The 13,106-nt window shown below is 38.2% G+C and overlaps 1 protein-coding gene across 6 annotated transcripts in view; it reads left to right on the top strand.

The window, feature by feature from the left end:
- The window catches only part of ttll7 (tubulin tyrosine ligase-like family, member 7), a 73,108-nt gene that overhangs the window by 16,677 nt on the left and 43,325 nt on the right, over positions 1-13,106 (top strand). For all 6 annotated transcript variants that reach the window (XR_001426456.1, XM_015044694.1, XM_015044695.1 and 3 more), the window contains 2 exons: positions 9,644-9,738; positions 12,191-12,338. Coding sequence is in view for 5 of the 6 variants with exons in the window: in XM_015044694.1 (XP_014900180.1) it covers positions 9,644-9,738; positions 12,191-12,338 (243 nt within the window). In the remaining variant the exon portion in view is untranslated. The remainder of the gene's footprint in view (positions 1-9,643; positions 9,739-12,190; positions 12,339-13,106) is intronic.

Raw genomic sequence — 13,106 nt, 5'->3', positions numbered from 1 at the left:
AGTAAAGCCCCGCCCAGGGGCCAGTTTTATTTTTTTTTTGTTTTAAAATTTTAAAAAAATTTAAAAAAAAAAAAAAAAAAAAAAATATATATATATATATATATATATATATATATATATATATATATATATATATATAAACACTGATGAGTGATTTAAGTGTGAGACTGAAGATTAAATTAGCATTTAACCTTTGTTTCTCTTTATGCAGTGCTTGAAAATGCTTTAGGGTTTTTGTTATTTTAATATATTTCATTTGATTTAATGCTAATAATTTTGCGTCGACTTGTGTTTGAATGGTCCTGCATAAATAAACTTCCTTCACTTGCTTTGCAAAGCAGTTTATTTCGAAATTGAGATCCAAAAGTAGTTGTAACAATGACCCTATGCTTAGAGAAACTGCTACGTGTCTTTTAATAGTTTATGTTAATGTGTTACTCATAGCTACATAAGAAAAAATATACCTTCAGCCAGCTGACCAGCAGTGTGCAGCAACAAATAGTGGAGGGCCTCAGTTCAAATACAGCTAGAGAAACTCTGCTTCCTCTTGCCATTTCTCCATGTGGTTTAAAGAACTTTAAAACCATAGGAATGATGTAAAGGAAAACTTTAGCATTTTTAATACCTTGGAATGCTTTGATACCAGTAACCAAAACATGATTTGTAACCATGCATGCAACATTAAGTCTCAGCCATTGTTTATATCTGAACCTGAATGCAACAAGGGCCCAATTTATGTTCTCATGAGGTTCCGATGGGTAACAATGATTCCCACTGCTATGATCAGTGGTCTGAAGGCTACCCTCATTATAAGCTTATAAGCTCTGGCTCACTTCTTCTTGCTATTTTTTTTTGTTGTTGTTCATTGTTTCCCCTCATCAACCATAAAACTCCAGCTGCTCAGCTCTAAACAAAAAGGAAGTGTTTGTAATGAGCCTAAAAAAATGAAAATTTGCTCAGTCCCAAGGCAGATTTTTTTATTTTTTATTTTTCCTTTTTATTGGTGAGCTCCCAACATCTTAAAAGGCTGGTTGGTCTGCTTGTTAGAGGCGCAACGAGCGTGCAAAAGTGTGCAAGTGTGCAGCATCTGTGAATCTAATTTTAATTTGTGTTCTTGTCACACGTGTTAAGCCTCCATGATAAACATACATCAAAAGTCTTGCAACTTAGGATGTGTCTGTAGTTTTGTGTTAGTGTGTCAACAGCCTGTCTTTCTCTCCGTGTGTGTCTCTGTGTGTGTGAGGGCGGGGGGGGAGAGGGACAGGGGGGTGTGGGGGGAACTGAGAAGGGCTGGTCTTAGTCCATGTTGGAATAGCCTTCTGCAATGTGTGTCTGCGTGTGTGTGCGTGTCGTTGGCCATCCTCCAGCCCACAACCCATTCGTTTTATCCACTCAAAGAGCCAATGAGGGATTCGGCTTAAAACACACAGACAGAGCAATTCAGGAAGCAAAGGAGTGAGGAGAAAAGGAAGAAATCTATTTTATCCACTTTTATGGTTATTTAGGTGTTATTGTTTGGACTGAGCGACCATCAGACAGCGGCACAAGAGCAGCTTGATTATTGATGACAACTAAACTTGTATCTCTTCCTTCATCTCTTGTGTTCCTACCTCTGGTCCTTCCTCCCTTTTAGTGCGTCTGTTCAAAGTGATTGGCAGCTAATGAGGCGAGCATGGTTAGGGTCAACTGAGGCACAGATTTGTTTGTGTGTCTGAGCTTCTGCGTGTGTGTGTGTGTGTGTGTGTGTAGGTGAGAGAGAAAGAGAGAGAGACCAGGCATCATGGCAACAGACTACAACAGACCTCTTAGCCTAAGGGCAGCAGTTCTTTGCCCCTTCCTGCAACTTTCTCCTCTCTGTGGTCTGTACCCAATCGTTTCAAGATGAGTTTGGTTTTCCCTGTCCATCCCTTACTGCCAACATAATCCAGACTTCCTTTCGCTTTGAGTTAGAGTATAAGAAAGTATGTGTGCATGTGTGTGTGTGTGTGTGTTTTAGCATTTCTTATTCCTGTTTTTTTCAACAAATACTACATTGTGAGAACCCATTGCTCCTTATGGGCCCCAGAGTTCTGGCCCCATAGGGGTTACGGATTAGGTTTAAGACTTTGAATTGAGTTCAGGTTAGTCGTAGTGTTAGGCATGTAGGTTAGGGGCTGCCAGAGCTTTTCAGGGTCTCGAAAAGTAACTGCAAACATTTAACCAACTTCACCAAGCCTATGTCAAAGATAAAGTGGACATATATTTAGTACCTAAAGCTACAGTGAGTAAGGAGTCAGAGTCTGGGCCAAACAAAATAACACAAAGAAGGCGGTCTGACCATGATGATTTAAAGTTGAGATTTGATTTTCATGGGTTGGATCTGAAGATGCTCCACTACCATAGTGTTGTTTGCAAAGCCCTGGGCCCTTTTTTCTTTTTTTTTCTTTTTTTTTTACAGAAGCCAAACTTAATTGCGGTTGAACGTTGTTTATATTTTTGGCACTGTAAATTCAACTGAAGCATTGTATAATGTGGTGCTACACATACTGTAGCTAAAGCAGGAAAACCCCACATCCGTGAAACATGTATGAATTAAGTGACAAGTATAGCAAGTATTTTTTTTTTTCTTTTTGGGAAGGGTGTAGTTATCTGTTTTCTCTCTGAGGGGAGCACACCCACACACACTTTGATAAGTAAACCAGGGATTTCCTATAGTCCAACTGGGTTGGGCTATAGGAATGAATAAAAATTGAATGGAAATCAATGCAAAGAAGATAGAAAGACATTCTTTTCCTTCTCCAAACACAAACAGGGGCACTATGTTGTGTTTCACCTTTAGAGGCTGAGATGAACATTTTATGACAGCGTATTTCACGCAAGAGTGAAATTTAAAGCTTCTTAACTGTTTTCTGAGGGCTTTTAAGGAAGGAATTTAAAGATTAGCCTGCCTTTCATTTATATCCACAGGAAACTTGGGACGAATTTCCTAACCTCTGGAACAGCCAAGGCAAACATTATCAGGTATTCTGTGTGATTTAGTGTGAAACTCACTTACTAGATCTGTACAAATAGTTTTCATCCTGACATGATTATGTGGGGTAATAATAAAAGTAGAGAATAAGTACAGTTTGATATTACAATATCAGCCGTCTTGCAGTCTCCTCTCCACCTCTGAATAATCTTTGCATGTTTGCAGGATTTATTCCTATATTATACATGTGTGTTTCTTAACGCCAGTGGTGTACCCTTCCATTTACAAACCCTAGGTGGCAGTATTGACCTTTTGTCATTTGTTTGGCTTATATGAGCTTTATTAAAGAATAATTAGAATGATGTATGGGACTGCCTGTCTCTATCCACATCCATTCTCCCCCAACATGACTATTTCATGGAATAAGTATCAAATTAGGCAAGCGCAGTCTTTGTATGTGGGGCAGTTGAAAACATACCCCAGCATTTATCCATTCATCATCACACACACAGCAGTTGGTGACGCTACATGTGATTGAGAGGGAAGGTATAAATGGCATATTTACTGAGTGCCACAAGAAACTGTGTTGTGTGAGAGTTAAATATGCGGTGGATTTGTGGGACGTACAAGGATGTTTTTACCAGCATTTTAAATTGTACAGGAAATTTCTTCTTTCTTTCTTTTTCTTTCTTTTTTTTTAAGGAATGCATACGATAAAAAATAAAAAAAATCATATTTGTGTGTGCAAGCTTCGTCGTGTTTGCTTTGCACCTTTAGTGCCTGTGCTTGATTTCGTCTTTGTATGTCATTTAAAAGAGTGCCTCTCTCTCCCCATCCCCAGCCTCTGAGCTGAGCGCTGGCCCCCTCGCTTTTCAGCATCAGCAGCAGCCCGCCACGCTCAGCTAGAGTTTCCCTGTGTCCGAGCGAACCGCAAGAAACGCCACAAAAAGAACAGAACAGTGATTGATAAGACGTCTGAAACAAGAGAGCGACTAAACAGGGCGTCTAGCTGTCTGTCTTTCTGTCGCTCTGCTACACACGCTTGGTTTCTCTCTTTCTCCCTCTGTCTCTTTCTCTCTCTCTCTCTCTCCTTCTCTCTGCCACCGTTTCTTATTCCACCATTGTGTGGCAACAAACACTCCATTCTGACAACGACTGAACTGTGCTGATACTCTTGAGGGGCAAAATGGGAGGCTTGTCAAAGCAGTGGTTGTTTGCCCTCTGCTAGGAATAATAAGGTGTTTTTTTTCTGTAGCGATTAATCACCAGCAGACCTTGTGCTTGTTTTAGCGACTATTCTAGGCAAAATGAATGTCAATGTGGGGAAGCAATTTGTTGGGGAAATAAGGCAGCTGATTGTTGGTCTTGTGTTGCTCTACTAGAAAAGTTTTTTTTTTTTTTTTTTTTTTGTAGGACAAGAGAACCCTCAGGTACAAATTTTTTCATGTCAACTAATTACTTTTCTTTGTATCAGTTTTCTTTATAACAGAAACAATTATACAGGGCTATGAAAAATAATTAGCATCTTTACCAGATTTTGTTTTTGCAAATTTTAATATCAGATAAAGATCTGAGTAAATACATGATTTCATTTATCGAGGGGAGAAAATGAAGAAGGTACCTAAACCAACCTTTTTTTATATAAAATGTACATATAAGTTGCTATGCCTGTTGGACACAGTCTCTTGCCCCATACAGGGGACTCTGATGGCACTGAGCAGCTCCTTTAGTGGCAGGAGAGATTCAGAAGGTCTTCATTCCTTCCAACTGCTGTCAGACTCTACAGAAAAGCCCTTGCAGCTGACCACTCGCACACTTACACTGGCAAACACACACATATCCAATAGACTTTATAGTTTTCTGTTGGTGTGCGGTATTTTATGTCAGTCTTGAAATTTCAGCTCATGTTTTTGATGGTGGGGTTGAACCCTTTTTGTTTATTTTCCATTTTATTTATTTATTTTTGTTACTCTTTTGAAATCATTTGGTAAAGTCACTTTTTTGCCCATTTTTTTCTGAGGGACTGAGGCTGCCGAGTAATCATGCACACGCTGAGATAGATGGTTGATCTGGTTGACCACCACCTAATACACTTTAATCAGATAAGTTTAATGTTCATACTGCACCTTGAAAATGAAAAACGTAAAAAAAAATACAATATTCTCAAAATACTCAGTTCCCATACGACTGTGCACACAGTGTAGAATAAGTGAAAGCAGTAATGAATGACAGTTGTACTTCTGGTTTTGTTGGATATTGGATTTTGCTGTTTGAAAAATAATTTACATACTAACTATCCTGAGGCGCATCACAGTTCTCAGACGCACCAAGGGGTCAGAGATCATTAGACAAAACCCCGCGTCCAAACCAGAGGAGTTATCGCTTTGGAAATTAGTCGACTACATCAAATTGAGTAAGTAATTTAAATCTGTTGTTTGCTCTTGGTCTGTTTTCTGCTACTCTTTACTTTCTGTAATGATCTGTAAACAGAGTTGCGGCTTGTCGACAATTTAACCCGAACAGACAGTTGAAATAAAAATAATGAGGCTCCCCTTTGATAAGCTATATTTCACAGTTGCCTTCATAAACAATTTGGTTTGTGTCCAGTGCAAATGTTTATTTCACATTGTAACGTATCAGGGTAAATGTCTAATTCTCATCCTCGCACTCTGTATTTTTGTTAATCATTAATGAAGCACTCTTAATTGGTATATCACTACAGTACAGGCGGGTACCATTAAAGCTATTTCTGAACCTATGTAGATGGCATTCAGTCTCAGTGATAATTTACATCATGCATCTTTGCATGTCAACATTTGCAACTCAGTGTTATGACAGAATCCGTAGGAGATCGAAATCACATATAGAGACAGGTAGCAGGAGGCGTATTTCAGCGAAGTAGGTAAGTTTAGTCTCCGCAGGGCATTTAGTGTAATTGCGGCTGAGGATGTTGCATTTAATGTTGTTGTTAGAGAGTGAGTGCTTTGCACTATGTGCTCATGTAAAGACTTTTGTCTATGGTTAGGTCAAGGGTTGGATGTAATTTTTTACTCATTTTCATCATTATATCATTCTCCAACAGCTTTGGACGGATGTTTTATTATACATAAAATGATGATAAAACAATGTAAAAAAGAAGTATGGTTTTTGAAGAAAGGAATTTAGGACTACTGTTATTTTCTTTGATGTATTACTTTTAGAAAATGACAAAAATGATTTATTCCCTTCTCAGTAATCAATAAAAAAATTTATTTTTGGCATTTCAGTAATAACACCCTTGTCTTTCTTATTTCTGACCATCCTCAGTTTCGTCTGCTCTCTTTGGTGATAAGCCCTAAATCTTTGAAATCGGAAGGCTTCATTTCCATCACCCTCCTCTTCAACACTCTCCACAGATTCTCTTCAATTCAGAACTCTGGCTGTTTTACTTCCAAACCTAAACATTACTTCCAGTCTCAAGAAACATCTGTCCATCCATCTGTCCCTCCCTCCATGCATTGGTAGTTTGAGGATGGGTTGGTGTCTATCTTGAGGCAAGATATACAAACAACCATGCAATCAATGACCCTTACTGGCAATTTTTAAAGATTCTAAGTAACCTAACTTTCAAGTAGTTACAGTGTGGAAGGAAGCCAGAGGACTGCAGATGCATGAGATCAGGATTCAAACCAATGACGTTCTTGCTGTAAGGCAACAATACTAACAGCTGCTTCACTATGAAGTTGATTAAAAAGAAACAAAGAAGAACTTCCACTGCAAAATGGACAGACAAATGTGTGATATCAACATAATTTCACATTCTCCTATAGTGTGGCAGTGACAAGAAATCTGACTACTAATCTGTCTACCCTTCATGAGATGTAGGAAGATCATAATTCTGTTATAAATTTTGCATAAAAAAATCATTTACATTAACTTTTTGTGATACTGTTTTTTTTTTGTTTTTTTTTTTTACACGTTGAGAATTTCTGATGCAGTTCATCGCTGAAAAAGAATCTGTGAAAAAGTTTTTATTTAATCTTCATTTTTAAAAAATGACCCGTTTCACATTTTGCCTTTTAACTGACATTTTGGTCTCAATATGATACGCAACCAAATTAAAGATCGAGTAAAAAGAATGTTCTCATCTGTTCATCTGACATTTTTATTGAATGTGTCTTAAAGCAACCAAGGGCTCTTTTAAAATCCTGCCAGAGTCACTTAAGGAAATCAGAGCGGGGGGTTTTGGAGCCTGCAGGGGTTCATTAGGAACAGACTGGTCCAACTTCCTCTGCCAGGGAGGAAAAGGAGAGCACAGAAATATGGGGAGAGAAATGAGGAGAGGTAACAACCAGAGAATCGGGGCTAGCAAATGGAGAGCGGAGGCTAAGTGGCGACCAGTCGGAAAACCATGTGAAAGACAGCAGAAAATAAAGTGAAACTAAAAAAGAGACACAAAAAAATGAAAAAAAAAAAAAGACACGACGAGGAGCAAAGAGAGACAGCAAACGCTGCTGTGCAAGTTTTATTCTATTACATCAAGACACCACAAATCAAACCAGGACATGATGACAAGTAACGAGACAACCGTCACCAGGATCACTGCCAGTATGCCTGTTACCTATTGGCTGGCGCACTCTTAACGCCGCGCTCTTTTCATTGTGGCTGTCAAGCTGTGGAGTACTCTAAATGAAAACAGACCTCTTCCTTATTTTTCTTTTGTAGCAGAGGTGAGGTATGGTAGCTCGTAGTGCAGCTCTGTCCTCAATTCACAGAGGGACGCATTGTATACTTTCTTTCCATTGAGTGAAAGAGTTGTATAGTGTCTCTGTTCCTTTTTCCCTTTTTGCACTGGAAGGCATTCATCACCCACCTTCTGATAAATGGTTGTTGTACACAAAAAACACACATTGGTGCACACATAGCTTTACAAAGCCGCTTCCATACAAGCCCGGTTCATAGCGGTGAGGATTTAGTGCCTCACCTGTGGCTGTGACACCAGAGAGGGGATTCCATTTAGAAAGATTCTTAGGAAACTTTATTTCAGAAAAATTTCAGACTTTGAAGCATCTGTGCTTACGTCCTTGTAGTGTCGCTGTGGATTATTTTGTGTGGATACATGGTTCCCTTTTTTAGATAGCTTTCTGGTGAACCTAATGCGCAGGGCTAGGAAATGGAGTCTTTGCAGTCTTCCAATGTTTTTTTTCATTAGTCTTTACTTTTTTTTTTTTTTTAGTCTTTGCTTTGGTCAATGTGGCCAAAGCAAAGACCACATTTGCTTGATTGGCTCTAATGCCAATCAGAGCCAATACTCTGATTGGCATTATGATTCGCATTGCATGGTTTTCATAATGAAGCAAAGATTTAGCAAAAATTATTTTCACTCAAGAAAACAATCAACAAGAATACTAGACTGGTAACATTTCAGCTGGTTTCACGAAAATATTAGTGTTAATTTACATCTGTAAATGAGTCGCAGGTAAAGTTAAAAATTAGATCTTTTAAATGAGGAGACGAGAAATCGTTGAGCCTTAAAACGAAGGAATTGGTTGATAACCTGATCAACTCCATGTACGTTTTGTTGGTTTGGATTACAGCAGCTGGATAGAAATAACACCATCTGTTCCCTACAAGTGTCCTGGTGGTCACAGTGTGTGCGAGAGTTTGTGTTCGTCTTGAAAGACCTGTTGTGTAATAAAAGACATTCATTGACAGTTTTGACACATACTTACAAAAGCTCCCACAACAAATGCACCACTATTAGGGGCGTTGAAATCCTAATAATATCAAACCACCCACCCAAACTATTGTTCCCAAACAGAAAAAAATAAAAAAAAATGGGTGCTTCATGTGTTTTTCAGAGGATGCCAGGCGGAGACCTGACTTATCTGAACAATCAAGGTTTATCAACCCACGCCAGCCTTTCGATGGGCATCTGTTGCATTGTCATTTGAAGTCACCACATAGGAAGACACCGTTCCAATTGCTGTTGCCAGGTCTTTCTTTGTTGCTCCTTTTGTTGTGTCACATAAGCCATTTCTCACCATGGGAGGAGACATAAAGGAAGCTAACAAAGAGAAAAATAATTCATTTGTTGTGTCAAGTATAATAACTGATATTTGAATACTTTTTACCCCGGTGCTTGGAATTGTTCTGTTGAGAAAGGTAAGCTGCTCTTGAATTATTCCCTGGATGATGCCAGCTTTTGTACCTAAAATCCCATGTGGCTTACTCCTTTCTTGCTCGGTTGAATCTCGCTGATTGCTTTTGACTGTAAATGATAGAGCCAAGCTGAGAAATTCTTTATTGCTGACAGAAATGTTAGTGGCGGCTGTGCTATAGAGTCTGTTTTGAGCAAATTTAGGCGTTAGATTTCAGGGTCACTTATACAAACTGTGGTGCGCAAACACACAGACAGGTTCTTCTTCACGCTCGTGTTTACACACATCATTGCCAGACAAGATTTCTGCAGGAAAAGGCCAAACCGACTTTAAAGTGTCTCTCAAAGGGAAAGAGAGAAAAAAAAAAACAAACATCCTCAATCTCTGTCTGTCTGCTTGCTCCATTCCTCTTTCCTTTGCTCGTTGGAAGAGATTTTTTTCTTTTCAAACAAGTCCACAGTCTGTTCCTGTAATTGCATACAATCCCTGTCTCTAAAATGTTACAGAAAGAAAGAAGATTTTTTAAATGCCCCTTTTCTTCTTTGCTTGACAGATCAATCGAGCTCCGAGCTTTGGGACTGATCAGAAGCTTGATTACGATGTGAAGAAAGGGGTGCTGCTCAATGCTCTCGAACTCCTCAACATCAGGTATTGCTTTCTGCTGCAGCCATGTATGTGGATATGCATGCAGATACATAAACATATTGCATCAGGGGGCCCATTAAAGCTCCAGGCTTTTTTTTTTTTTGCAGGGGTTCTAAATGTTTAACGATTTCAGTCATTGCTTACTTTGATGCTTGGTGGAGTTCAGAACCTTTTTTACATCTGATTTTAAAACGGTTGTGACTGTGGTAATGGTGTGAACAGTTGCACAACATAAATCATATTTGTAAATGGTTGTGTCTCAGTGATAAATGCAGGACACCCCAGCGCCTGATTGAGAAGCATTCACATATCAAAACTAAATCTCAGTTTCAAACAGTGGAAAAGAAAAATTTGTTCAAAAAATGAACATTGTCGTACTCCTTAAGCAAAATATATAAACAACAATTTATTTTCTAGCTAAGGGAAAAGTTAGGACGCTCTTCTACTTTTGTAATTTTTATGCCCATTCTAAGTAGACATGTATGTAGCATAAGTTGGAATATCTTAACTTAAATCTGACCAGAAATTGATTTTTTTTTTACTTACGTCTTGTATGAAATTTCAACATTTGTTTATTTATAATACTTTTTTTTTGGTATTATTAAAATTTATATTAAACATCAATGTGTCCTACGCAAACACACAGGCTCTGAGAAGGTTTCCTGTCAGTACTTTTGTTTTTCACAGATCTGTACATAAGCCTTTTAAAATGGGAAGAAAACCTTAATTGCACATGTCAGTGTGTGAGAGTCATGTAACTTTTTAGCTTTAAGTTTATAATCTCTGCGACTTCTTTGTTTTTATGTTTTACTCATCTTTGTATATTTATTCAGCTTCCTGTCCTTCATTTTCTGCTTGCTTTGTCTGCCTGTTTTGCTTATGTTTTCTCTTTTTGTGGTGTACTGTACTTCTGTACACATAGTGGTTTGTGTGTAAAGTGTAGCGCGTGTGTGTATGTGTGTGTTCATTGGCATGCTTTTCTGTCCCCTGGCTACAGTGACTTTGTTCTCTGATTGATCACTGTACACAAGACCTCTAGATCTCTGCTCCCTTTGTTGCTTTCTCTCTGCATGTCCTCTTCTCGCTACCCTAAATATAGTCTTCCCCCAAGTAGTCATGCACATACAGAAACATAATGAAAACATATGTAGGCACAGAATCGTACAGGAGCATCTCAGTAAATAAGACAATCATCAAAACATGAAATTATTCTGATAATTAAATTCACCAAGTGACATTTATATGTCAGATAGATTCAACACACAGAATAATGTATATTTCAAGAATTTATTTCTGTTGATTTTGAGGTAATCGCACTAGTTAATAACCTAATTTATGATTTTACGACGTCTATTAACACAATATTTTAACATAGACATTTTATTGCCTATGCAGTCTCGTGGAAGACGACTAGCTTTCCACCAGACATTTTCCAAAAAGTGGATGAAGCAGGGCACAGAGGGCTGCCTCCAAGCATATTAATGAAATGCGGAGTGGAAGAAAAAGGTATCATTCAATAAAGGTGCACAAGCAACAGGGATAACCACAGCCTCACTCTGGAATCTCCGAAATGAAAAAAATAAAATAAAAATATTCCTTTCAATTTATTTAAATGCAGAGATGGTCAAATTACTTGTTGTATACTAGACGTAGCTTGTTGAAAACTCTCAGCTGTGCCAACTGTCTTTCTGGAGCTTCTGGTTGATGTTTTCCAAGTTCTCTGACAAAATTAGCTTTTATTTCAGGATTTACAACATGTATTCAAAGCAAGCAAGAACACAGGGCATACATAGTATGAAGCCCTTTTGTTCGTGGAGTGAACGAGTGTCTTGCAGAACTTTAATCTATCTCTTTTAATATACATTAGCTTTTCTCGCCCATAGGAAGGAGTTGTTGGTGTTTGCTTGACTCTTTGATCTGTTTACAATGCAAACTGAATACAACTGGGATCAATTTAGACCCATTCGGGCATGGACATTGATAGACGTCATTCCCCCTCAATAAAAATATTCAGTCAATATTCAGTTTAAAGGGCCAGCGACTGAATTAAATACATTTTTCTCTCGAAGCTGCAGTCACCTACTTGTTCATAATATTCTGTCTGATCCTGTTCCTCCAGTTGCTGTTTAGATTTTAGCTTGATTTATTTTTTTTTTTAAACATATTGTTCGAATTTTTTTGGAAGCAATATTTTTCTCGATAATAATGAAGAGTAACCTCTTATCCAGACATCAAGCGGACAAATATTCTCCAAAAATAATGGATATTTTTTACTGTACAGACAAGAAAATAATGATCAAACATCTACTATGTGGGAAAAGTATGAAAACAACAACAACAACAACAACAACAACAAAAATATACAGCATAGAGGATTACTAAACAGTTGAGAGCTTTTCAGTATGAGGAGCCTAAACATATAAACATTTTATCAATTAACTTGTTTGTGGTTCAGGGCCAGTGATAAGAAAAGAAACCTGGCTCAGGAGAAGGCAGAAGCTCAGAGGCGGCTTTATGGTCATGGCTTCATGAGGAAACTTTCAGCTGCTTCCACGGACTGGGAGAAACAACGTCACACGCTGGAACGGAGAAGAGAGGAACTGGTATGGCACAAACGGGATATTACACCTTCGGCTGATCTGAATGTGTGCAGATTTTTTTTTAAGCATTCTTCCAGTCATGCATTATTCCTTCTGCACTGTCCTTATTAAATGACGGTTCTCTTACTTGCTGACCACAGACCTGTGGCAAGCAGCCTCTGTGGAGGTCATAAGCTGTATAAGGTGCTGCTCATTACCTATTGTCAAAGGAAAATTACATCCCACTTTGACTTTTAGAACCTGTATGGATGTATGAAAGTAGAGTTCATGCTCTGATTGATGATAAATTATAACTTCAGTGGCATCTGTAACCTCATTTTATCAGGCTAAGACTGCTGTAGCTTAATGATTCTTTTCCTCTTTCTTCTACTGCGTCAAAATTCCAACTTGGCTTCATGTGACAGCAACTATTTTGGTGAAATCTGTGCATTGCAAATCCCACGCTTTTCGTATGCTTACGTGAATATATAATGCGGTTCATGTAAATGCCTGCAAAATAACTAATTGGTTAAATTAGTTGCTGGAGCACCATCAGACTGGCAGCGCAATTTTAAAAGACAGATCTTCCTTTGAATGCCCTGAGAATTAAACCAGCTTGAACTTTTGGCTTCGCTAATGCCTGAGAGTCTTAAATTCTACTAGTTTATTTGTAGTGCAAAGAATTTGGAGGATTTCATCAGTCTTAATGCATTTTATATAAAAAAAATTAAAGAATATGGAGAAAGTTTTACACAAAGGAGAAACAAACATGGAGAATGGAAACAGTTGTGT

The sequence above is a fragment of the Poecilia latipinna genome, unplaced genomic scaffold, assembly GCF_001443285.1.
Source record: "Poecilia latipinna isolate Pla-1442-1.1 unplaced genomic scaffold, P_latipinna-1.0 Scaffold687, whole genome shotgun sequence".
NCBI lineage: Eukaryota > Metazoa > Chordata > Actinopteri > Cyprinodontiformes > Poeciliidae > Poecilia > Poecilia latipinna.
This window is presented reverse-complemented; position numbering and strand designations above follow the sequence as displayed.